The sequence below is a fragment of the Cinclus cinclus genome, chromosome 3, assembly GCF_963662255.1.
Source record: "Cinclus cinclus chromosome 3, bCinCin1.1, whole genome shotgun sequence".
In the NCBI taxonomy this organism is placed as follows: Eukaryota; Metazoa; Chordata; class Aves; order Passeriformes; family Cinclidae; genus Cinclus; species Cinclus cinclus.
The window spans coordinates 53,517,642-53,543,928 of record NC_085048.1 but is presented as its reverse complement, the minus strand read 5'-3'; the positions used below and the strand labels follow the sequence as shown (position 1 = coordinate 53,543,928).

General features: G+C 42.2%; 1 protein-coding gene across 1 annotated transcript in view; it reads right to left on the bottom strand.

Annotated features, from left to right (window-relative positions):
• Positions 1 to 11,461, bottom strand: part of L3MBTL3 (L3MBTL histone methyl-lysine binding protein 3) — a 67,303-nt gene extending 55,842 nt beyond the window's left edge. The window contains exon 1 of the mRNA XM_062489977.1: positions 11,139 to 11,461. Coding sequence (XP_062345961.1) covers positions 11,139 to 11,240 — 102 coding nt within the window. The 5' untranslated portion in view covers positions 11,241 to 11,461. The remainder of the gene's footprint in view (positions 1 to 11,138) is intronic.
• Between the last annotated feature and the right edge of the window lie 14,826 nt (positions 11,462 to 26,287).

Sequence of the window (26,287 nt, the reverse complement as noted above, 5' to 3'; positions counted from 1 at the left end):
TGCTGTTCCACCCAAAGAAAAGCAGCAGTTACTATTCAGAAGAGTCTTACAGCTGACTTACACACTCAGTCTTGTTCCTATTTTGGTTAAGCTCATTTTTGCTATTGGTGCTTTTGCTGCCTCTGCAACAGGTGGATGTCAGAGGGAAAAACCTTCCTTGCTTTCACAAGCTCCAACTCTGCAAGAGCTGTCTCCCAGCAGGAGAGCTGTGAATGTGAGCTAAGACACCTGCAGGTTGCTGCAGCCTACCAGCTGACTGGGCACAGGAAAGTCACTGAGCAGCTTTTCTAAACACTCTCCCACATCTTCATAAAGTATAACCTAGAACATCCATACCAAAGGTATTTCTGAACAGTCCTGGGATACCTAAATACCTGGGATATTTCTGCATGACTCAATAAATGGCCTGCCCTGATACCACACACTTGTTCCTCCACCACCAGGGCCTCCTGTGGAATGGAAGGACATCACCCCAGCAATGGAAGGACATCACCCAGGGCTGCAGTGACCTGCCAGCCCTTCTGGCTCCAGAGGGCTGACTGCTGACTGATAGGCACCAAACAATGGAAGACAGATGACTACAGGGAAGGCTGCTCCCAGCCACTCTTTCCCTGGAGGCTGCTAACAGCAACAAGAGCTGAACCATTAAGGGAAAGCTCCTCACCAGCCAGGCAACCATGCTAAGATGGTCTCAGTGACAGGGGGTGACAACTTGCCATTGCCTTAGCAGCCAGGAGGGCACAACAGTCCTACTGGGCACTGTCTCACTGGTCACTCTAACTCCTGGTTTTGTCTGCAGCCTTGCCTTCATCAGTCAGAGGCCTCCAGCCCTTGTTTGGAGGCAAACTGGAATTCATGTCTGCTCTTACTCCCTATTTCCCCAGTGACAGCATCAGCACTAATGTATACAGCAAGCTCTTTGTGGCTAACCAGAACAACACCTCAGACCTGGAAAATCATACTCTGGTTTTAGCTGGGGAAGAAAAGACATGAACAGTTTGTGACAAAGGTTAACCACTTAAAAACAGGATAAATAGACATACTAGGCAGCATGCTGCACAAAGTCATCACAGGATAAGAGCTGCCAGAGCAACATGCCAACTAGTGTATACTGCTGAAAGCATGACAAAAAAGGATTTAGATTAATGGTGGTTTATGTGCCTATGTAAAAATTCAACACAGTCTCTTCTACTTAGAGTGTAGGCAACAGAAAACCTAAAAGTAAAGGTTTCATAATAATATTTCCTCCAAATCAAAACACAGTAAGAGCAGCCCTCCCAGACGCTTCCCTAGGTGTCATGACATTTTGAAATGTCACAGCAGTTGATATAGAGGGATAGAAACAGTGCCATTGTGCCAACTTCTGAGGATGGATCCGTAACTTTCTGAGAAATAAAAATTTGTCTTCAAGTCACAAAACTCCTTAAGTAAATATAGAAATTTGCATTGGATAAAGGGATTTCCCTTCAATCTGCCTTCATTGGACCAAGCAGTGAAACTCTCCTTGATGGAAACAAAGGCCATAACCAAGTACTTAACAAATAAATTCACAAAAAAAGACTGATTTTTGTCACTTCAATGTTTTAAAGAGAGTAAATTATAAGGTTTGTTTGGTATAAATTCAATCCATTTGACTTTTGTCTACTGCCTGTTGGCAAATTTTAAGTAGACTCTTAAGGTTCTCTGTCCCACACTATGAAGCCAATTGCCTCAAAAGATCCGACAGCAACAGAGAAAATAAACAGGAATAAATACAACATCTGGATAGGAAATACAGCTTCCAAAGTTTCATGTACAGGTGAGCAACAAGGGCAAAAATACACAAATTCGAGTAACTGCAGTTCTTTTAATGCAAACACACTGTAACCGAGTTGGCAGGAAGAGTCCAGCTGCTAATAGGTAAGTGTACAGCACAGAACTTACTCAGCTGCCTGGTCTGCAGTTTCCACAAGAAACAAGAACAGTAGCTTCCATTTAAACATCATTACAGATTCCTTCCCCTCAGAGCTGAGATACATTTCCACATTCTTGGGAAATGATGCCCTGATATATTAAAACTTCAGCTTTTATGACTGTTAATTTTATCCCTGGGAAAATTTTAATATTTATTCAACTGCTAACAAACATACTGACAGAAGTCAAGGCTTAAATAAATAATAATCAAACATTATTAATACTTTCTGAACCATTTCTGTCTGTTTACATGCTAAGCTTTTCTTCAGGGACCAAAATCATGACAAACATTTTTGAAAAAGTTAAAATTATAGGTATAAAAATTTACACAGGACTGAAACAAGTATCGTAAGCCACTGACATGAAGCCTATGTCTATTGCAAGCAATAGTATCACATAAAGTATTTAATAAATGTTTCAGAAGGTTTTCTGTTACCAGTGAACTGAAAGTCCATTCCGGCATTTCTTTCAGAAAAACTTCCTTTTATATTTTTTTTCCAAGTACTCATAGTCAGTATGTACCCATTTTTTCTTAAGCCACACTACCCTATGCATTATATAGTAGTAGTACCCTAACACTTACTCACTTGGTATATGATGAGCAAGGAAATATGTACCTCCTCAAATTTGATTTTATTGTGCTAAGCACAAGGTCCTCCTGTTCTTAGGAAAATATTCTCCATCTTCCTGTTCAGCCTGTCATTCTTTGCCCACCATGTGCTACGCTGAACCACGGGAATCCCACAAAGCATAACTCCAGTGGGTTTAGAGAATTTCCATTTCTAATGGAAGTACTTTGCCTTATCCTGCTGGCTGGAAGACACTGTAGTTTTATGTAGGACTAATTGAATGTTAAAAGGGCTTTCAGTTCTCTTTCGCCCATTTCATAAAAAAACTCTTGATCATATGTCTCTATATAGGATGAACAAAAACTGCAAACAATGCAAAATGTCTATCATATTGTAGATCAATTCTTAAAATGCAAACCTGTTGGGAACAAATGCATACAATCTAGTTTTAAATTAAGCCCCCACTGTTACATGTGTCCAATTCAGAGCAACATAGATCAGACTATCAATGTTTGCTGCTACTTGTGCCCTCTTAAAAATGTAAAATATCTCATCAGTTCCCGCAGGTAGCAAATCAGAAGAAAAGTTGTTATTGTTTATATAAGGTAAAATTATTATCTGGGAGAACAGACCAAAAAAAGAACAAAACCCTCAGATATGTTAATGCACAGCTTTAAAATAAATTAGAAAAATCAGCCAACACCACCATCTACTGGGCAAGACAAGGACAAAAGTTCATTGCTATAAAGGCAATTGTTGCTGCATTCCGACAGTAACTTCAGCAACAAAACATCTTGACACCACAACAGTGATTGCAGACACACTCAGAAGAAATCTGCAAAATTTTTAATATCCAAAAAAAGGAAAATTGAGTAAATGCTCAATACTCATTATGCCTATGAAGTAGCTAAGCTTAAACTAGCAGAATTCCACAGAAGTTTGTCAAGAGGACGGACACCTGGGACTTCAGTGATACAAGAACTACATTCTGATCCCCAGCTAGCAAAAAGTTATCATCATTCTTGATGTTAATCACCGTTTTGTCACAGGGGCTTCATTGGAACTTCTCAACTAAATGAGAGCTTTTCTGGTATTTTACAGTCTTTTTAAAGTGATGGAATCATCTGTCACCACTGACTTGTCCAACCACATCCTGCTACATGCCAAACTATTTTTTACATATTACTTAAATTGAATGAGTTATTAATTGCCAGAGTTTGTCCATTTAACTGGACCCCTCTTCCCTGTGTGTCTTTTGCATGCACAATTGCATACTACTTTTTCCACAGAACCCCTGCCCCAGGCAAAGGCTGAATAGCATTCAGAAAAATGAGGCAGCTGTTGGTATTTTTGTACTCTTTCTTCAAGCAGTAAAGCCAGTCTTATTTACTCTATATGGTTTGAAAGCAGAATGCCTGTTTGTTTTCTTTTTTAAAAAACCTCAACGTACAACAAAGAACACATATCTTAAAAAGCTTTAGGCACTCTAGCAATTACTGTTACAATGCAGTGTAAAGTAACTCCTGAAACAAAATCTCTATTCTCAGCCACCTACAGAACAAAAAAAAAAAAAAAAACACAAAAAACCCCCATCTCTTTGGTAGCTCCTCATCCTTCAGAGTAGTCTGCTCCCAGCTTATTTTAAAGCACTCAGTAAGCATGTGACCCCTTACACTTGCCTCACCACAAAATTTTGGCTCTTTTAGGGATAGAGAATACTGGGGAAATGTGCTCCTGCACCTGCCAGTTCTGCTTCTTCAATGATGAGAAAGGATCCTGCCTGCACACTGCTGTTCTGCCAGTATGGCAAAAGACAAACTTAAGTGGGATCTGAGCATATCTAGGGCTCCCTAAATCATAATCAACAGAAATTAATTCTCAACATGACCAAGGGGCAAGGCCAGATCCACTCTCACTGGAATGATGTTGTCAGCAAGAAAGTCAAGTATTTCCACCAATCTTGGACTGATTTTAAGATGCTTCAGTAACACTGCAATAGGCTAATCCTGAAGTAACAAAGAAGAGAGAACAATTTGCATCCAAAAAGAAAGGGTTTTTTCCTATCTGGGCAGGCACAAGCAGGAAGGAACTGCTATCAAATTATATCCTTCCAAAAATAAAAACAATAGGAGCATTCTCTGATCACTGAACAGAAAGCTAAGGTACCATCAGAAAGCATAGCCCTTTAGCAAGAGAGACTGACATTTCCCCAGTATATACCAATACCTCAGTCTTGTCTGCAGTAATGTTTATCTACTTTATTCTTAGACACTCCTCAGGCTCTTCCAAACCCCCCCATCCCACTTCAAATGCTCAAGAATTATCTCAGTACCAGAGGGCTTCCCACTGATTTCTCTACACTGCAAACTCAGTCTGCCTTATTATCTCCACTTGAGTAGGAAATTGCAGCTAAACAGGCTTTCTTAAGGTGACACATAAATCAGCAACAGAGCCAGAAGTCAAGGCCTGCCAAGATGACACTTATTGATCCAGAAGTTGACCTACAAGGCAACCCTGGCTCCGAATTATTTTGGCCAGAATATTTCTAAACACAAAACACTAGTATCTCATGGGAAGCCCAAGCCAGGAAGCAAATAAAAAATGGCAACCTGCCAAAAATTTGGTTCCAGTGAGTTGCTCAGCATTGCGCAGAAAGGCTGCAGGAGAAGCAAGTGTGGTCCTAAGCGTTCCTGTATGGGATTTACCTGCAGTAACCACAAAACTATTCATTTTCCTTCCTGAAACCCTCTGCCCAGTTGTTTGCAAGTTTAACAGCATCTACAAAAATAGCACAGGAGATTTTGTGGCAAAATGCCATGTGATCACTTAAGGGAAGACTATCATGAATTCACACGAGGGAACCCAAATAAAGATCCAAAGGCAAATCTAAATCCAGCATTTCTTGCCTTTGCAATTTTAACCATTTTAATAGTGAAATTTCCTTTTTTAGTCTTTTTTCTTTTTTTTCTTTACATAAGGTTCACTCATTTTACAGCATTGCAAAGTTTTAACCAGTTTCAACTATGGCAACGAAGAAGAGCAAGAGCTAATTAATTACATTAGATTCCACATGAAATTAACTTCATTCTGTTGCAAATGACCAGGCCACTAGGTAGATCTGCTGAGGCTCACACATGGTCAGAGCAAGTCCCCATCTACCTTGCTTTCTGATCCTTAAACTACTCCTTACCACCTTCCCTGAAGGGAATCCATCTTCTCTCTGGACCAGCATCTTCCCAGTGCTGGCAGTGATTTAACCAGTTCCCAGTAGTTGATGTCTCCCACTGACATCACTCTCATGGGCTCTCCCTGCCTCTCTAGGCTCAAAGCACAGCACATGCTGCCATGAGAGAACAGAAACAGCTTTACACTGAAAAAAGCACTGTATGAAGTTACTGCCTGAGACACTACTGATGTTTCCATAACAATGTGAGAAAAGAGGCTGTTTTGAAATCATTCATTATCTCAGGCAAGCTTGAACGCAATGTCAGAACAGGCAGGTGAAAGGAATGTACTTTACCACCTTGAGTTGCTGCACCCCTGCATTCAGAAACATAGCAATCCAAATCCCTTACCTTCTTTATAGCACTGTTGGAAATACCAAACACCACTGGCCATTATTCCACCGTTCAGTTCCGCTACTCTACTTGGTTTCCTACAGTACTTCCTGCTCAACTTCATTTACAGGTTAATTTCTTCATCTGCAAATTTTAATTTTTTTCTTTAAGTTCAAGCACAATTTGCAAGCTGGAAATAACCAGAATTCTGTCCACACAATTTATAACTCCTCACTTTCCAAACACAGCACGAGAAAATGCATTAAGAAGTACTTCATAAACTTCCGTCACTGCAGTAGGAAGTGACTGTAAATTATTACAGCTTTTCCAATTTAATGAGTATATTTAAATCTTGAAGCCATGGTGTTACTGTGTGCATGCAGCACAGAGATTTTTAAAAAGAGGGGAAAAAAAGAAAAAAAGAGGAGCATTTCACATTTATATTCACACCATGCAGAGTAACTGGTAAGCACTGATGTTTTTCAGAGGAGCATACATTACTTTGCCTGCCACATGAAGGCATTCTGTAATTTGTAAACTATTTTAAATTCTACTGGAATTCAAGTTTTCTGTTTTATTTAAACATCTTGAAAGAACTAATATACAATGCTAAAATTTTTGTTCACGGTCTTCAGTGCATCATACTGTACAATTTTTAATTCTCCCTGTTCCCTGTGTAATTTGAAATTCTGTCATTTTCCACAACTACTCACTACTTATCTGTCACACTGCATGCTCAAAGCAGTGTTCAAAGAGTGTTAACTATTTTTGCTGAAGATCTTTTTAACAAAATCTGTATAAGAATGTATTTCCATAGCCTTCTCCAACTACAAGTGACAAAACCCTAACAATTAACAGCACCCAAAGTCATGAGGAAAAAACATTTTCAGCATTTTACTGGTATAGAAACAGATGCAGGAATAAGAAATTGTGCCATGGCTGAGAACAGAAGCTTGGTATCTGATTTGGCTCCCTCATTTTGATTAGACTGGGAAGTGAGTGCCCCCTGGTGCAGCCCATCTCACTGAAGTCTGGTAGGCATGAAACTGCCTACAAGACTTCCTAACAAAAAGAAATAATCCAGGTATCTATTCCTGATTCAGCTGTTCTTCTGTACTGTAAGAAAAGTAAGAATTAAGAAATTACAAGAAAACATTGAGAAAAGTTATTTTTAAATGTTTCAAAAACAATCTGCTCTACTTACAATAGTGTTTTACCAACTTTTCGTCATTCAGGAACTCACATTCACAAAAATGAAGTTGTTCTAAAATGAATGGTTGTTCATATATATTTGCCCGATAAACCTAGGCTGGATTTTAATAACTCACACAAGAAAAGAGATTTTTTTAAAACATGCATATGTAAAAATAAGCATGACACTTCATCATGCAAGCAGTAAAGACAAAAAAATGCTATATGATTTATACAACTACAAATAAGGACTTAAATTAGGTAACTTCCTAAAATGTCTATATTAAAATTTCAATATTTTGGTATAGGTTTAACTTAATGTTAATATGTTGATACAATTTAGTTTACCAAATCTGATCATTCAATTTCCCCTAATATTTTAGGGAGGGAAAAGACTAATGTGAGAATTTAAGCACTACATTGTCTACAATGGATATATAAGCTATCACTTATTATCTGTTATAAAATGCCTCAGAAGCTCTAATCTATTACCAAGCTGTAAAAATGGAACATTTGTGTTTAAGTATCTTGCTATTACAGTGTTTTGACCAGATTTTTCAAGTGCATTTTAATGTAAATACACAACAATGGTTTGATACCTTTAGTGGAACAGTCTATCACGTTTTTTGAAAGACACACACAAGCTTACAATAAGTGACTGCTACATAAGGTCATTTTTTTTTAGGCTCAGGACACAATAGTAAAATACTCTGTGATCAGGAGAGTTCAGGTAAGTAATGCTCATTAACCCTATTGTGAGAATTCCACAAAGAGCATAACCTATCTTCCATTATCACATTTACAATTTCAAGTGATTACTTACCATTTTAATTGTCACTATTTAGAAGCAATCCTGAAATATTAGCTGTTTACAATTTTCATAAAAGCTTAAACAGCTCAAAATGTTTTGTTATCTGTGTGAACATCTCGTCTCTCACTGAATCTTGATGTTCCCAAGTACAGTGACCTTCTTGGGCTAATTCTGCACTGTTAGAAAACATTCTTCCTTCAGTCAGTATTAAAATCACTACATTTCAATTTCATCCCTTTTATCCCCTCAACCCCTTGCTTTTGTATCTACAAAAAAGCAAACAAGCAAACAAGACCCCCAAATCATAACCCAAAAAGGAGCTGCCTGGCCACTACTCTGTATATTTCACCATTCTGGGTAGACTAGTATTGCACCTCCGAATGCACCTTCCCTAATGCCTGAGCCGAAGAAAGAATCTCTCTCCAAAAATCAAGTATGTTTGTTTCAAATTAAAATAAATATAAAAAAAAACAAAAGAGCAGCCATAAAAATGAAGCTCATGCTTTCCTGAAAAGAACACAGTTAGGAATCTTCTGCATGATTTCTTGAAGTTACCCTGAGCTACCCTCCAGTTCCTTTCCCTCATTTACATGGAAACTTTCCCATTCCTCTACTCATTAGTGACTCAAACTTTGCTTTAGTTTTGTTTGATGTATTGAAACCATAACTGAAAAAAGCACAAACCAGTGATTTATATGAGATTATTATATTTTCCTGCATTGTTCCCTTTTGTATTGCTCAAATATTGCAATACTATAGTTCCCTTTCATACAATGTTGCATATTAAAATATAAAGAATTTTTTAAAGCCTGGGCTTAAAAATATAGAACTGTTAAGGGATGTGGAAGCTCATCATAGCCTTGGCTATCATCATCACCATGAGACAATGAAGTCCAAAATCCTGAAAGAAGCCAGAGAAACAAATAATGAAACAGCAGCACTGGACTTCAAAAGAGGCGTATATTGGCTTGTTCAGGGATCTCTTGGTAGGATCTCTTGGACTGTTTTAAAGGGTAAATAGGCCCAGGAAATCTGTCCCTCTCTCCAAGGACTTCACACCAGGAGAATGAGGCATGTCAATGTGGAAGAAGTTAAGAAAATGTGGATGAAGGCCAACTTGAATGAACCAGGAACTCCTGACTTAGTTCAAAAGGAAAACGAGGCAAGCAGAACATGGAAAAGAAAACTTCGGAGACAAGGTATATAGTGGTATTGCTGCAGCGTACAGTCATGGAATTAGGAAATCCAAAACTCAGCCAGAGAATAAAGTAGCAAAGGCAACAAGAATGGCTTCTCTGTGAGTGCAGGCAGGAAAAGCAAACTATGAAATTGGAAGGGATGGCTGATTTACTTGAAGGGCAGGGTCAGATAGACGTCAATAAGCTGGAGAAGATGGACTAACAAGATGCAATGAAGGTCCACCAAAGCAAGCGCTGGGCCCTGCACCTGGAACAGAGCATCTACGTGCACTAGTTCAGACCAGGGGCTGACTATCTGAGAGCAGCTTTGCACAAAACCTGTGAGCTGAACATCAGTCAGCAATGTGCCTTGGCAGCAAAGGTGGCCAGGAGCACCCCAGGCTGCCTGAGCAAGAGGGCAGCCAGCAGGACAGGGGAACACACCATTCTCCTCCAGTGAATTCTGATGAGAGCAGATGCAGGCTACTGTGTCTGCTAGCAGAAAGGCACTCACATTCTGCAGTGGGTCCACCAAACCAGGAACTGGCTGTGGCAGATGACATGCAAGAAGCTGAGTGAATCCATTTGCTCAATCTTAAGAACAGAAGGAGAGATTTTACTTCTGTCTTCCAGCAGTTAATGGGAGGACATAGAGGGGATGGAGCCAGGTTGTTCTCAGATGTGCACAGGCAAAGCACAAGAGGCAGCAGGCATAAGATACAAAAGGAGAAGTTGCAACAAACTACTCATAAAAGCAAAAAATTACTATGAACATAGACAAATGCTGGAATGAGTAGCCCAGAGAGACTGTGGTACCTCCAGCCCTGCAGATAAACAAACTCTGAGCAGCCTGATCTAATCCACCCTGAGGTCTGGGGTACCCAGTCTGGGTGGTAGCCTCAAGTCCTCTGCAAAGAAAATTATACTGTGAATTTATTCTACTGTTGTGTGACTAAAAGCAAAAAATTCAAACAAACCCACAAACCAAACAAATAAGCTACCTAAACACCAACACAAAAACATATCCACAACATGTATGCCCCATATTTCAAACAGTTTTTTAATTTTTACTTCAGCAATAAAATTCCTATCAGGCAAAAGACAAAAAGTTGTTTTAAATGCCTCACATTTTCTTGTGAGATTCCTTTCAAAAAATGAACTATAAGCAATACACATTAGTTCCAATTATATGAAAATATTTACTTTATTCAAGAGGAAATGGGCACAAGACAGTCACTAATATCAAAATTGCAAGCACAGCAAAGGACACTTTCTGATGACAGTAAAAATTATGAGATGCATAAAAAGAAACCAAAAACAGAAGAGTTATGATTTACTTCAGGAAACTACCTGAAGTGTGAAAAATGCAAGCAAAATAACTACTCCAATATAACTCAAATTTCTAGACTGCAACAGGCTCCAAAGCACTCACTTTATTCATCTTTCTGGGCACCCACAGAACAAAAGCACAGCAAAAATACACTATTTTTAGAAATAAAAAGACCTAAGAATTTAAGACCATGAAAGTCAATGACAGTAAGAAAATTCTTAGTGATGCAGTAATAAAATGCTCTAAGTGGACTGCATTTTCACACTTTTAAGATTTCTTTGGGATTTTGTGCATTTGATTAATTCTGTCTGTATAGTGAGGCAGTGCTAATTTATGCCTTCCTACGGGGATGTCGGCTGTCTGTGCCAGCACCACAAGCTGAATCAAGAAACTCCAGAGCTAAAACCTAACAGGCTACAGTCTCTTAACTCAGAACTGCAGATTCATGTTTTATTCATAACAGCAGATACCTACACACCAGCTTTTCAAATGCATTCTTTTGTCATTTAACATTTTTATTTCACTTACTGAAAAAATTACATATCTTACCTTTAGGTCACTTCCTGGCAAAGTACCTATGCCATCCTTCCAGTCCATTGCACTAAATACATCAAACTCCTGACCATTTCCACTAGAGGCAGATTCATTCATGATGCATGTACTAAAAAGGACAAAAAAAAAAAAAAGTTATCTGAAAATTCTGTAAGTGGTTTAATGCTTATATCACCAGATTTTTCTGCTAATGCATTTCACAGATTTGTATCAAATGCTTCCTTTCCACACACTGGCAATATGGACAACTGATGACAAGGGTAATAATATGCATGATGTAATAAAACTAAGGGGAAATCTTTTTAAAACTTTGAAAATAATACCTGTTTCACACACTAGGAGGCAATGGGGCTGTACTGGAGAGAAAAGAAAAACTTCAAACTGCAGATAAATTGACATAAGGAAAGCATGTCAAGTACACTTAAAAAGATCTGTTCTAGGAAAGGCAAGACATGAGTGTACACCTCTAATAAATACATTAAGCACTGCTTAACAGAATTTCATTTCCTTGATACTGGATAGCATGCAGCTGTGAATGCTTTACCCAAGTTCAAAATAAAATTACAAAATTAATTTGAAACTGTGAGTTTCCTGGTCTGATGCAGGACACTTGGTTATCCCTTCTGTTTCCATACAGTTTCAATAAATTTTGAATTGCATTTGTTAAAACTTACTTCCATGTAGAGAAGCATATATATACACCAGAGAAACCTACTGCTTTGTGAGATTCGACTTTACTGGATCCCTCTATTTCAGAACAGTGAATGGAGAGAAGATAATATTTACCTTCAGAAATAGTGAATCTGAACAGCCCTTTCTGTGATAAAAGATTTGCACAAGCAACAGAAGCACTTGCCTCTGACCCCTAGCTCCAGCTCTACACTTGTCACTGCCTCAAACACACCATCAGTTGCACTGAAATGCAAGTGTTTCTAGCAGCCAGTTGTGAGTGCCACCAACTTCTCCCTTACCACTTCCCACAAACCCAGCAATCTTTAAATCGGTGGCCTGGCACCTAATTTACTATTTGTTCAATGTGGAATCTGAACTTGCTAATTTTGTTTCTGAAGAATGGCTGCACTATGCACAGCAGCTTAAATAACTTGTGGCAAAATTAGCTGTCATTGTGAGCTATTAGCAAAACCTCATCACTTTTGAAATTTGCGTTTTATGAACTTTTTAGAATGTAAACTCTCCGACCTTTTAAACAAACACTTTCTAAGCCTCATACCCCATCTGGAGACTGCAAACTTTTGTTGCAAGCATTAGTAGTGGCAATTCAAATAGACAGAGAACTTCCTCAGAGCTTAACCTTGTTTTCTAAAATCTAATTTCTAACTTAGGTCCTACTCTGAATCTGCAAATACTCTCTGGAGATCTTGACTTTTAACAAACAAACAAACCAAAAGGTGATATTTGTTCACTCAGCTAACAGAAGGATACAAACCAAGCAGAAGTAAACTCAGGTCATCTAGAAGCTTTGTATTAAAAGGTTGAGGAGAAAGCTTAACTTAGTTGCCTGAAAAACAATCGAATTTACATTGTATTCAACAGAAAAATAGTATCAATCACTGTAACATCTCCACTATAGACACATACTGGTTTGGTTTGGGGTACACAATGTGAACTCCCTTTCATTTCTCCGTGGTTTCCCCTTCATTTCTAGCAGAAGTCTTTAAAATCCTCAGCAACACCTTACTCAATGAGTACTTTCATTACACTACAGCAACTACACAGTTATCAACAAGATAACAGAAGATGGACCTCAGGACGCATCCACTGCTAAGAGTAAAAGCTTTTGCATTCCCCTTCATTTCATATGGTAGGCAAGGTTCACAGAAAGCTCTTTGAGAAAACTTCACGTTTTTTACATAACAAGTTTGAAGTAAGAAGAACCAAATGATTCAATGTGTCTTCCCCATCTTTCTCTGTGAGAAAGTATTGAAAACCATAACAACAACATACAAAGATTCATTTTAAAAAACATCAATAAATATAAACAAATTCAGTGCAAACTGAGAAATTCCCCAAAGCCATAGATCTCATCTTTTAAAATCACTCCTCAGGAAAAGCTCCTGCAACACAACTTGAGATCTCTCTGCTTGATTCAAGTATCAAGTGCCACTGCAAACCAATTCAAGCAGGCTTGACCAAACTGAGCTGCAGCACAGTGGCAGAGGCACAGGCCTTCCCTCAAGAACACAAGACCCAAGCTGCTATGGAATAGCTGAAAAATGGGATCTCTCCAGGCACCCATGTAGTTTTAAGGACATGAAATATGCTGGTTCAAGCACACTGGTGGAACAAGCTCCCCAGGATTAGCCTGGCTAAGCAAACACAAAGCTGCGTTCTGCATTAACTGAAGTCTCTAAGTAATCTTAAATTATCATTCTATTTAGAGGACACTTTACTCAACCCTCCTGTGGTTTATTACAGAAAACATGCTCCAATGATTTCCGCAGAAGGTATGACAGAAGTTAGGAAAAGACATGGAATGCTGTGGAGAAATGTTTCCTCTCAGCAGCTGCTGTACCACAGAGCAAGGAGCATCGGACAGCACAGCTGCTCCATCAGATGCTGTCATCTCCCACAGTGCCACTCTCATTACAGACGCAAAAGTTACGTGGAGGGTGGGAAACTGAAAGACTCTAGCCTGCTTAGGCAGGGAGTAAACCGTGAAAGGTAATGAAAACTTGGTAGCAGAAATGTTCCGGGCATACTTGTCTCAAGAATACATACAAATTCTGACTTAATTGCACATAAGAAACTTTCCTCAAGTAACAAACTGCAATAATGATACATTCTGAAGAAGTCTAAAGACATTCATTACTGCTTTCTATTTGAAATTAATTCAACGTAAAAGGCACAATCTGTATACATTCCACATTCTGCAGACTTCAGAAGTGCTCTTGGTGGGAATGAAAAGGTCACAGGGTAACACAGATAGAAATTAATTTATAAAAAGGAACATCTTTTAACAAAATATCTGTTTCCAGCCTTGCTGAGTTTGAACAGATGAAAGATAGGCCTCTATCCCTTTGCTAATGATAGTAAGAAACAAGATACAGACCAATAAAATTGTTACAGCACTGAGGTACTAAAAAAGGAAGAACTCATTGCAATAGATACATCTAAATCTCCGAACAAAGAAAACTAAAGAACGTCTTATCTACTCCTTTAATTTTTTTGTTTTTAAGGCTCTGATGTAGTTTCTCAAACTAGCATAACTCCTTCTACAATGATTTCATCTGGTATCATTTCTTCTGCTGCACTACCAGAAAAAGAGTAAAAATACTAGACAAATAAGGGACCTGTCAGTAAATGCCATTTGATGTGAAGGCAAGGACATAATAGTAAGTACTTGGAGCAGTCATCTTCCAAAAGCATCTCCAAAATCTGCCTTGAGGGATGTAACTGTCTCAGTCCTCACAGCCATAAGAGAAGTGTGCTGCATATTCATATTTCAACATTAACTTTGTTTCAGGCATATGTAATAAAGTCATTAAAATAAACAAGCACATTAAATAAGATTAAGACACATCCTTTTGAAAAATCTTCATTTTAACCAACAGGTTCAACAATAAATGAGTACCTCACAGAGGAGATAGTTACAGAGAATAACAGCACTAAAAATTAGATAGTTTCATCTGGTAAGAGACCATCTAAAGATATAAAGCAAAGAAGCAGGACAGAACACGCCAATTAGACTTACAAGTAGTTTTTGAAGTAATTATAGGGTTATGTAGTGAATACATCAGAAAGTAGTAATAGGAGTCTTTCTTCCAGTCAGTGCTTTAAAAAACTGCCTGACCCCTACCTGAATTTTGAACATCTAAGACACTAACTGTGAAATGCCTGTATGGTTTCTAACCAGTGGGGTCAACTCATTAGTGGCCACTGGGCAGCAGAGACAGAGTTCAGCAGTAAAGCCACCAGTCATCATTGCCAGACTGGCATAACACATCTGCAGTAATTTGTCCTTTCTTATGCATCTCAGTGTACTTTTACTTGTACTTTTGAGGATTTCTGTAGCTGCCATGACAAGACAACCTAGCAGATTTGCCCCATACTGATCCTCTCCTCAGCTGACAGTTCCCAAAACTGGGAAAACAGAGCCAGGGAAGGTGACAGCGAGTGACACCAAGAGTGACTTCCAAGGGAGACAATATCCTTCTGCAGGCAAGCCATGGTCCCTCTTCCCCACTGGACTGGGTGACACCTGCACTGGTGGATGTTCAGAAAGAAAAGCAACAGGTTAGTGGTTTTGTCCTAATATTGTATACATTTACTTTGGACATCTCCAAGGCTGCCTGGTGTAGCATCCACGAGCTAAAAGGGCACTTTAACCCATATCCAGTAAATAAGGAAAACAAAGTGGATCTGAAGGGAATGACTCAGTACACCAGAGCTGCAAATACACCAAATTCTGGATACCAGGGACAAGTGGATACTCAGTTCAGTTTTATTTAACATCTAAGAATGTTAATGTTACCAGCACTGACTTGTTACACTCCCAAATCCACATGAAGTAGAATTACTCCTTGCAGTGTAAGCTCCCTATATTTGGCAACAGTAGTAAGTTTGAGCTTCATGACAGCAAAAGCAAAGCAAATTGACTGTAAACCCACTTAGATGAGCCCTGCTTCTCTCTTCACAATCCTCTCTTTGAGCTGGGCACACCTCACACTTGCCTCTTTCTCGCCCTCCATATTTTTGCACCAGACTCTTCACTTACAGAAAAACAACCACAACAGGAACACTGCAGGAAATGGTAAAAATTCTTTGATGCTACCCACCACATTTTAATATTTTTTTTCTTGTACCTGTTTAATGGTTTAATTATTTTAATATTTCATTAAAAGAAGTATTTTCAGATACACATTTTCCTCAAAAATCTCATTTTTCATTGTTTGGAAACTACTTTGCTATTTCTGCCATGTTTCTATTCTCTATGTTGAGAAGTTTTTTTGAGTAAATGTCACTATTTTGCCTGTTGCTTGTGAAGTTTATTAATACAAGCAAGGTATTTTTAAAATGAGATACATAGATTTTATATGTATTCACAAAGGCACACAGCTTTGCCACCCAAAGGTTGTAACAGGAAAAGGACCAGAGTTCCTATTGAAGATGTCCCCTTAGCATTAATTACTTTTATTTTATCTGTTGCTACTCTTCTGACTACTAGATGCTCCACAGCTACTGTGTATGTTTGCTCTTGCTTCCCAGTATTTTGGCTTTAAACCTTTTCCTCCTACAGGAAGAATCTGGCCACAAAAGCACTAAAAAACAATATAAAGCCTGGGACTTCACCAGTACTTAAAGAAGGTTAATGCTTTCCTCATCTGAGCCTGGTCTCTGTCAGCAAGGTATTATTGCTGTACCATTGCTAGAGACCTGGGTAACAGTTACACACAGCCTTCATCTACTGCCTCATTTTCAAATATCCACAAGATGCTACAATAGTTACCCAATACCAAAGTTATTCTGCAATCTAATGAAACTTACCACTGACAGCCTTTCCTTGTTTATAAGCAGCCTGTACTTCACACTAGAAAAGTATTTCCTCTGCAAGGCTTTCATGGTTTCCATATTTCTGTTACTGTCTGTGCAGGACTGAGTAGAGATTTAACCTACTCAGATAGTAAGAGTTGCATACAACAACTTTGAAATCCTATGTCTTAAAATCTCTTAATTGCTTGAACCAGGAACAGAAAGCTACAAAAAACTTCTCTGTGTATTTTTTCCTTCTTCCTCCCCTATGCAGACACTGCCTGCACCAAATCACACGTCCTACCGCCTGACCTGTTTCAAATTGTTATTTCCTACCCAAAGTTAATTCAATATACATCTAAGCACCCCTTTTGTCTGATTCATGCCCTCCTCTTCCTCATCTGCCAGTTATTACCAGCTCCCATAAGCGCTGCTGCTCATAAACAATTAGCTCACCTTTACTAGCTCTTAAACACATGCAGCAGGTTACTGCCATTTATTGACTTCCTCGTCTCCCCCATTCACAAAGAATGGCATCTCCCATTGTGATGAGCGGTCCTACTATTGGAGCAGTAACAAGCTATGACTACACACATGCTATCACTTTCTTCAGGAAGCCTCATGCCAGCTCATCACCAATTCCTCACACCCATCACTCACAACCCATCATCCTCCTTACCAGCAGTATTGAAAAACAGATTAGAGTAAATTGAACAGCCCACAAAAACTCAACCATCTCTCTTCACAGAACAGGTGATGCCAAATAAAACTCAACCAGTTAGAGGAAAAGAAGTCATCACAAGTTATACAAACTTTAAAAGTAACACTCTAAAACTCACTCAGCAAACTGAAGGTGAAGCATACATCACAATCTAAACCAGAGTTTATTACAACTGCCCAACTGACAACAAGCACCATCAAAGACAATAGCTTCAGCCACCTTCACTAGAGCACCAGTTCATGAGACCAACTGGACCACAGCCAAAGCTACTGAAGTCTCACTGAGAAATAATGCCTGCCAGGCACCACCCAGATAAAAGTGGAAAGCTCTGCTGCCTTCAGCCATCACTTTCAGGGAGTTTCTCTCTTACAGATGTTCATCACATAGACTTCTGGGAACGTGGTAACTTTCTTGTTAAAAAGCATTGGTTCCTGAACAGCTTTAAGATTTGCACTAAAAAACTGTGTTACAATTCTGAGCACAGACTATTTCTTAAAATGACACAGGATGAACTTTTTATATCATGAGCTTTATTTACGCTCACCACCTGATTTTTAGCACCCACGACTGAGCATCCATTCATGAGTAGAAGCAGCAAAAATGATCGGTCCAGTGCCACTCAACTATACGGAAGAAATAAAGAAAATAGAACAAAACTAAGACTGTAACTCCTGCTGCCTTTCGCTGTAAAGCTTTTACACGGCGCTGTTGAAGCACAGGTAATTAAAAGACATGGAAGAGGCCGTGACCCTCACGCCTCGGGGGAGGCTGCCGCATCTCCAGGGGCCTCCTAACGCACGCAGCGCTCAAACCCGAAAACCCCGGGGGCTCAAGCCACGCTCTCGGGTGGGACAAGCGACACGGCCGCAGGGCGCGCCCCCCCGCCGCTCCCGCGCAGGCCGTGTCCCGGCGAGGCGCGGCGGCCCCGGCAGCGCCCGCCCGGAGCCGCTCCCCGCCCGCTGCCCAGCGCCCGGCGCGGCGGAGCGCGGCGGCGGCCGGAACGCTGCGGCGAGGCCCGGCGGGCGCGGCCGCCGCTCCCCGGCGCCGGCTGCCCGCGGCCTACCAGCAGAGGTCCCTCCTTGGCCAGTTTTGCGGCGTGTTTTTGCTGCACTTGAAACTTTCTGGAGAAAACCCGGGCTCAGGTCCGCGTCTTCCCCAGGCTCGGGCAGAACCGCCGAGACAAAAGCGCCCGCCCGGCTCCTCGGGAGGAGCGCTCGGGGAAAGCGGTTCTCGAGTCTCTCGGCTTCCCTCCCGAATTTGCCTTTTTTTCCTTCGCCCCCGCCCCGGGCAATTAAACAGAGCGGGGGAAGAGTGCCCCCCTGCCCCGGCGAGGGGGCGGCGGTGGGGGCGAGCGCGGTGCGGGCAGGGGTGGGAGAGGAACTGGGTGTTAAGTGTTCCTGAGGAAGTTGCACAACGAAAGAGGGACTCTGCTTGTTTACCGGGTCCCTCGCTTTTTTTTTTTTTCCCCCTTCCCACCCCCCTCCCGCCCCCCCCCTTTTCGCCTCCCCCCGCGGGACCGGGATCCGGGAAAAGGAGGTTGCCTCAGAGTGGAAAGGAAAAAAAAAAATTAAAAAAATGTTACCTTCTCCTCCCTTCTCCCCTCCCCCAGCGCGGAGGAGAAAGAGGAGGAGGAGGGCGAGCTCTCTTTTTTTCTAGGGGGCTGCGGGGGCTCGCTCGTCGGCCGCTCGCAGCCGATCTCCGGGCATCCCTCGGCGGAGAAGTCACCCCTTCCCGCGGGAGGGGCCGGCACACGCCGCCTCCCCGGAGGGCTCGCCCCCGCCCGGCCCCGCAGCCGCCAGCGCCCGGCCCCGCGCTGCAACTTTTTCTCTCACGCTCTCGCGTGCGCCCGCTCCGACGGGGAGGGGGGAAAACCATGGGGGTGGGGAGCGGGCGCCGCTGCGGCCCCGACGCGGCGCCCCCCGCCCCGGGCGCTGCAGCCCCGGCAGCCTCTCCGAAGCCCCGGCCGCGGGCGGGCGGGCGCTCCGCGGGAGCGCCTTCCCGTCGGCCGCCGCTCCCTCCCCCCCCAGAAAAAAAAAATCGCTTTCCGCCCCCCCCACCCCCCACCGAAAAAACACCGCCCCACACGCGCTAGCGAGAACAAGTGTGCCTATATCCTGTTGTTATATGCACCGGCTGCGGAGACGGGGAGGGAGAGACGGGCGTGTGTGCGGGGGGCCGCTCCCCAACCCCGGCCGCACTTCAGGCGAGAGCGCGCAACTTAACAGAAAAGCCGCGTCCTATTCCCTGCCCCTGCCTGCCCCCCCACCCCCCCGCTCCCTGCTCCCGTCGTCGGCAAAATACGCACTCACGTGTATGTGCGCTCACACACACCGCCGGCACCCCGGGGCCAGCCCCCGGCAGCCCCCCGAGGCCGGCCCGCGGAGCCCGCGGCGGTGACAGGCGCCGGCCCCCGCCGCCGCACGCAGCCCGAAGCGGGCAGGGGCCGTTCCCCCGCCGCCTCACATGTCTGCCGCAGCGAGCGCGGCGCACGCACCGCACAGAGGCAGGAACTGAGCACTCGAGCAAAAGACTTTTTTTTTTTTCGTCTCTTAAAAAAAAAAAAAATTGCTACAATCTTGCCTTTTTTTTTTTTTTTGTATGTGTATGTGTGTGCAAACTTTCCCCAAAATGGCGGAAATTGGGAGATGATTATATTTTAAATATCTCTCGCACACAATCACACAAAGTGCAGGAGCGACGGAAAATACAAACTCTCCGCTGCGCGCTGGTAGAGGCCTTCGCACACGGGGACCCACGGCACATTCAACCGGTATATCCCGGCAGCCGCCACCTCTCGCCGCTTCCGACCGAAAATCCCTTTCTCGCACCCCTCTCCGCTGCGCATTGCCCCCTCGCAGCCCGCACTTCGCCCCGTCCTTCAGCCTGCGCGAACAAAGAGCCGGGGCTGCGGAGGGGGGGCTCGGGTGGCAGCGAGCCCCCTCCCTCCCTCCGCTCCGCTCCCTCCCCGCCCGGCGCTCACACGCACACCCGTGCCCCCTACCTTCCCCCCCCGCCGCCCGGCCGCGGCACCCGCATCACATTGTTCCCAACAGCACGGCGGTGCCCCGTAAGTGTCATTAAATGGAGCCAACTGACAAGCTCATTGGTGGGGCAAGTCTGCAAAATGTCTCTCCCCTTCCCTTCCCCCCTCCCTTTGGAACCCACTCCCCCCCCCCCAAAAAAAGGCCCCCCCAGACACATTTCCACAGCTCCCTCCCCCGTGTATATATATATGTACATACACATACGTGCGTGCGTGCCTGTGTATGTATATAAATATACAGCGCATATATATATACATGTACTCCCTTCATGTGTTTGGGAAGAGAAAAAGAAATACCAGGCACCTCTCTCTTTCTTTTGTTCCTCTTTCACACTCGTACACTTATGATTTAGTGAGATCCCCGGTGCCCCGGCCGCTCCCCAGCCACTTGCGAGTCACTTGCCCACTTTACCCGGCATTAACTTCCATCCTTTCTGCTCGAGGTGGTCGGGGAGAAGCCCCCCTCCCCTTCCCCAGATACGTTTCGTAAGGGAGGGAGAGGAGGTGCGTCTCTCCCTTTATCTCTCGCGCTCTCTCTAACTTTCATCCTCACCTAGGGGGAAAATTAAAACCCGTCACCAGCCTTTGCCATCGCGGCTCCCTAAACGGCTTGCGGATCAGATCGGAACCCGCCGCTCCTTACCCCCCCAAATTCTCTCTTTCTCCGTCTCTCGAGTAGTCCTGACAAATATGGTCCAGGGCTGCGGGCACAGTGAGCATGCGCCCGCGGAGCCAGGGCTGGGGAAAGGGGAAACTGCCGCCGCCGCCGCCGCCGCGGCTCCTCTTCCTCCCTCGCCTGCGCTGCCGCTGCGCCCCGGCCGCCCGCAGCCGGCACCCGGCAGCCGGCACCGGCGGCGGGCATCGCCCTCGCCGAAAACGCGGCCGTCGACAAGGGCTCCGGCGGAGGTGCATCCTCCCCCTGATTTACTGCCGACGCTGGAGGAATAATAAGGAGACTTGTGCAGCAGCCGCGCGCTATTTTGGGCGCTTTCAAAAATAACGCCTTGCACTTTTCGGGGTGGGGGAGGTCCGGTCCTCGAGGGTCCCGCCAGGTGCTGCTGAGGTTGGGTGGTGGGCGCCGGGGGAATGGGGAGAGCCTGTCTGTAGCTCTTGGCCCCATCCTCTGCGCAGAACAGACCTGGGGCAGAGGCAGAACAGCTGGGCACCAGTAAGGAAAGTGCGGCTCCTGCGGGAGAGGGGCTGCCCTCCTCCGCGGCCGGCTAGGGGATCCCCGAGGAAATGGTCTGAAGCCAGGCAGCGAGGAGCCAGGCTCCTCCTGCGCTCCGGAAATACGGGCTGCCTTTGGTATGGACACATTCCTTGCGATGGGCCTCGCCTCGTTTACAACCTAGCTAGCTCACAAAATAAAACTAGTCTCAGATGTGCCACCTGCTTAAATACTCTCCATAGGTGCCCCGTATTCCTAAAGACAAATATCATCTTCATTTCTTTTCTGTCCCTGGTTCAAAAAACAGTGAAAAATGAAGGTCCTTGTTATCTCATGTGATTACCCAGGATGGACTTCACCTGCAAGGAAGACTGTTGGCAAAAGAACATTGCACAACATAGACCTGTATGAGGCCTAAGCGAACAAGGGAAGAAGGAGGAAGGAGGATTGTGATCAGATGTAAATACATTACTTTTAAAACTGTATATGCATATATATATATATATATATACACATATATATGCATATATATATACATATATATGCATATATATATATATATATGTAGTTTGAGGCAAGGTATAAACAACACAGAACACAATTATACTAATCCTAAATTTTTTTCAAGCCACTGAGCATCTCCCTAAAGTCATTCTGTCCTAAAGGCAAAAACTGACAAATTCTGAATTTTTATAGTTTGGCATATTATTATATATCTCTTAAAATAACTCTAAAATCTCAATACATCTTTTGTTAAACCCAGTAATGATCTGTGTCCAAGGTTTGTCTTACTTTTGTATATGTTCCCTTCAACAATTACACTCCCAACTTTAGCCCAAATTACTAGAACAGAAATAATAATAAATACTAATAGGCAGTCATGAATAAGTATCATTTGAATATCAATAGAAATAAATACAACTAAGTACAACCTTTTAGATATTATGGATGCGTACTGATTACCCTATGATCCCCATGATGGGGACAGCATTGCACTGGGATAGAGATGGTCCATCTCTGACAGGATTTCCTAGCCTCATCTTCTGTTCAGTATTTACTTCAGAACGTGTATTAAAATATTCAAGAACCAAGCTTGACAACTCTGCTCCCTTAAACTATGCCCATATTCACACAGTTCAGACAATCAGGCTTTTACCATACTACCTTGACAATTTTTGTCTATTTAAATGATTTTTTTATCACAGCAGTAAAACTGGGTTCACAATTAAATATTTGCAGGATTGGTGCCTAAACAAAACACATTATAGTTGTTTTATGATGAGCAAAAATGAGACTTCTCACACCCCTTATTCTCAAATGGCACTGCATATAGGCTGCAGTTTTCATTAATAAACATATGTTAATTAGAAACTAATTATACAAAACAGTATTAACCTAATTGTAATAATTAGCAATAACATTTTAACTCTTCCAAAACACAGATGCAAAAAATAGTAAAGGATGTGAAAATTCCTCCTTTCCACCAGAGAACTCTTAGTTGAGCAGATTTATGTGTTAGAAACAATAATTGTAACTGAAGTCATTCAGTGCTTTTTTGAAAATTATTTCCCAATGTTCCCAATGTTCAATGTTGTTGAAATGTTTTAAGTCAGACAGTTGCCCAAGAACTAGATTATTCTATTGTAGCATTAAATTAGCTGGGCTCTGCAGAAGATACTCAAAGAATGGTGCAATTTGATGTTATTTCAAATTGTTTAGGATGTGTGACCTGTACTGATTATTCTTCAGATGATATTGATGTTTTGGGGAATTCCTGTTAAGAAAATATATTTCTAAGAGTACAACTGAACTGGTTATCTGCCATTATTTTATTTATGCTTGAAAGACTTTGTCCCTTTCCTCTGAAAATCTTAAGGGGAATCATAGACATATGTGTGACTATGATATAAGAATGTAGCCCCTTACAGAAAATGATGACACAGGTGGAAAAGCTCCTTGAAGGATGTATATTGGAAGTAGTAACTGAAACAAAGGCTTTGAAACAGCAGATAGCTGTTTTATTGGATCAAACAGATAACTCTTTGATTAAAATAAAAGGACCTATGAAATTAATAAAGGTACCTTCTGTTCTCTGTCTCTTCTTCGATCCTTGCCCTAATCAGTGTGCCATCTCGTGATGTATAATAAACCCATTATTTTGTCAATAAAAATTTATTGAGTAAAAATAGATTAAACATTATTCACATATGCTCTTTAAACATTAGTTCTGTTACCATTTTATTTAATACTAGAATTCCATCTGTATTCCAAAGGCAGAGAATTTTGAACACTTGTTTTCTATATGTAAGCATGGCATTTAATATGATTTTGGCAGTATGTTTAATGACAGATTTTGGAGTAGCTAAATTTGGTCTCTCTCTGAGTATTCTTGTAACTCGTTGAATAGGTATTTGTGCTGTAGCCAAAAACTGATTATTTTTCTAAGAGCATGTGCATGAACATCCATATACATGGCTTCCAAAATCCAAATCTTGAGTACCATTTAAGGGGGCGAGTGCAAAGTAATGTACATTTTCTATTCCGTTTGCACATTATTGGGTTTTTGTGATCTGATGTCTTCTCAGCAAATATCTACATAAACTGAGAAGAAGAGATTCAATATTTATATTTTACCAAATAATTCAGCATTCCTGGGATCTTGATTTCTACGATACAGATGAACATGCCTTAAAGATGGCCTTAAATATGCCTTAAAAACAGCCTGCATGGGACTTTTTATCACACTTCTAGTAAACTGTGCAGCTCACTGTGTGACCTTTCTCATGTGATTCTTCCCCAGCCTAGAGGACAGGAAAGAGGGTTTGAGGGCAATCATTTGGGAAAAAAAGTATTGTATGTTATGTAAAGCTCTAAGCCAGGAAAATGGAAGTGTGAAAGCTTTAAGAGAGGAGAGAAGGTATATGTGGTCATTCACCAATTGAACCAAGCAAATTACAGTCCATGGTGATCCCAGTTCCTCTTAACCAGTAGTGTCTCCCTGTCCCAAGAACTTGATGTCCATACTGATGTTAAGAAATAATGACTGACTTATTATCAATAGAATCAACTGGTTTTGCCACTAATCCTGGAATAATTATCAAAGTTGATTCAAATGTCATGCTAAACTGAAGAGCCAGTAATCCTTCCTAGTTTTCAGATCTCTGTGCCTGCCTGGATGCATCCCAACCCCCCACCAGAGTGAGACTTGGATGGGAACATTCTTTTTTTCCTGGGAAGTAAACTTGAACATGAGTACTTGAAAGAAACTGCAGTTTTCCAGAGAGGTTTGAGCCCAAGTTGCCCTGGATTCACTGTAGGTGCAGCCTGGGAGAGTTTGTTTCTGGAGACATTGATGAAACCTTTGAAAATTCCTGCTTTCACGAGGTTGCAAGACTACAGAGTTTTTTCCAGAGTTGGTCTTCATCCTAAAGAAATTCAAAGGCAGACAGGGAAGTTATGGGATTGCCAGTTCAGGAGTGAATCCAGAGCCATGTTGCATATAAAGAGTGGGGGGAGCATTGGACCAGAATTATGAGTTGTAAAAGCAGGAAAAGTAATTTTTAAGAGTGAGTAAAATGCAAACTAGGAGTATTGATGAGGACTCTTGAACCAGAAAAGGGCTGGAGTTAGAAGCTTGGGCATGTGAGTTGGACATTAGGGAAGGGCATGGAGCACTGACAGATCTTAAATGAATTGAAGGAAGCAGGAGGTGACTCCAGAGACAAGAGGTATGAAGATAGAGCAGAGATTGTGCAGTCTGGAATGGATGATAGGCCAAAAGAAATGGGAAAGAAAAAAGGTCCTGAGGGAGAGGAAAGGAGGGGGTAGTAGGAAAAGAGACACACCACAGAGGAGGACAAGTGGTATGGAAAGGGGCAAACAGTGTAAGTGGTTCAAGAAGAGAAAGGGGAAGAAGGGACAGAGCCTGTGCCAGGCAAAGCTGGAAGTAACAGATTTGCAGTCTTTAAAAATGGAGTTTCCTATATGTAGTTTTAAGGGATAATAATGAATAATATTGTAGTTATGAGTGGGTAGGAGGGTAACCACCACATGACTCTTTTTGGCACAGAACTGTGTTCATGCATGCTCTTTCCTAAGGTATGTTGGCACACTCTGCATTGAGGGCCATTATCATTTCCCATAGTAGATGGCTTTGACTCCAACTGTGCATAATATTATAACAGCCTTGCAGCAGAGCATTACATTGGATGATCTGTTCAGGCTGGATACTCCAGACCTGTCATCCAAAAGCTGGTAGTCACTCTGAGGCTGTATTTTTAATATGCACAAAGAAGGCAAGTTGATGAGGCAGCACAGAATAAACTTCACTCTTGGGAGCAGAAGCTGAATGAGAAAGGGTTGCAGTCTTTACTTCTTAGGTGGAAAACAATTCTGTTGAAATAGGCAATGAAAGCAGGGGTTATTTTAATAATTGTTTGTAGAATTTTTAGATCTATAACTGCTGCTGAAAAATATCTGGAACCGAATAAATAGCTCATCCTGTGGGTCTGCTTGGACAGCAAAGCTTGACAGCATGGGGAGAAGAGAAGGAAGTCCCATCCAAGGTCCTTCAAACACAATGGCAGGGTGAGAACTTGCTCTAACTTGGTCTCCCTGGAGAGCAATAGAACAATTTTCAGAGCAACATGTGTCAGACTTAGTGACTCACAGACACATGTCAACATTCCTAGTAAAATGTAAATTGGTCCCGCAGTAGATGAAGA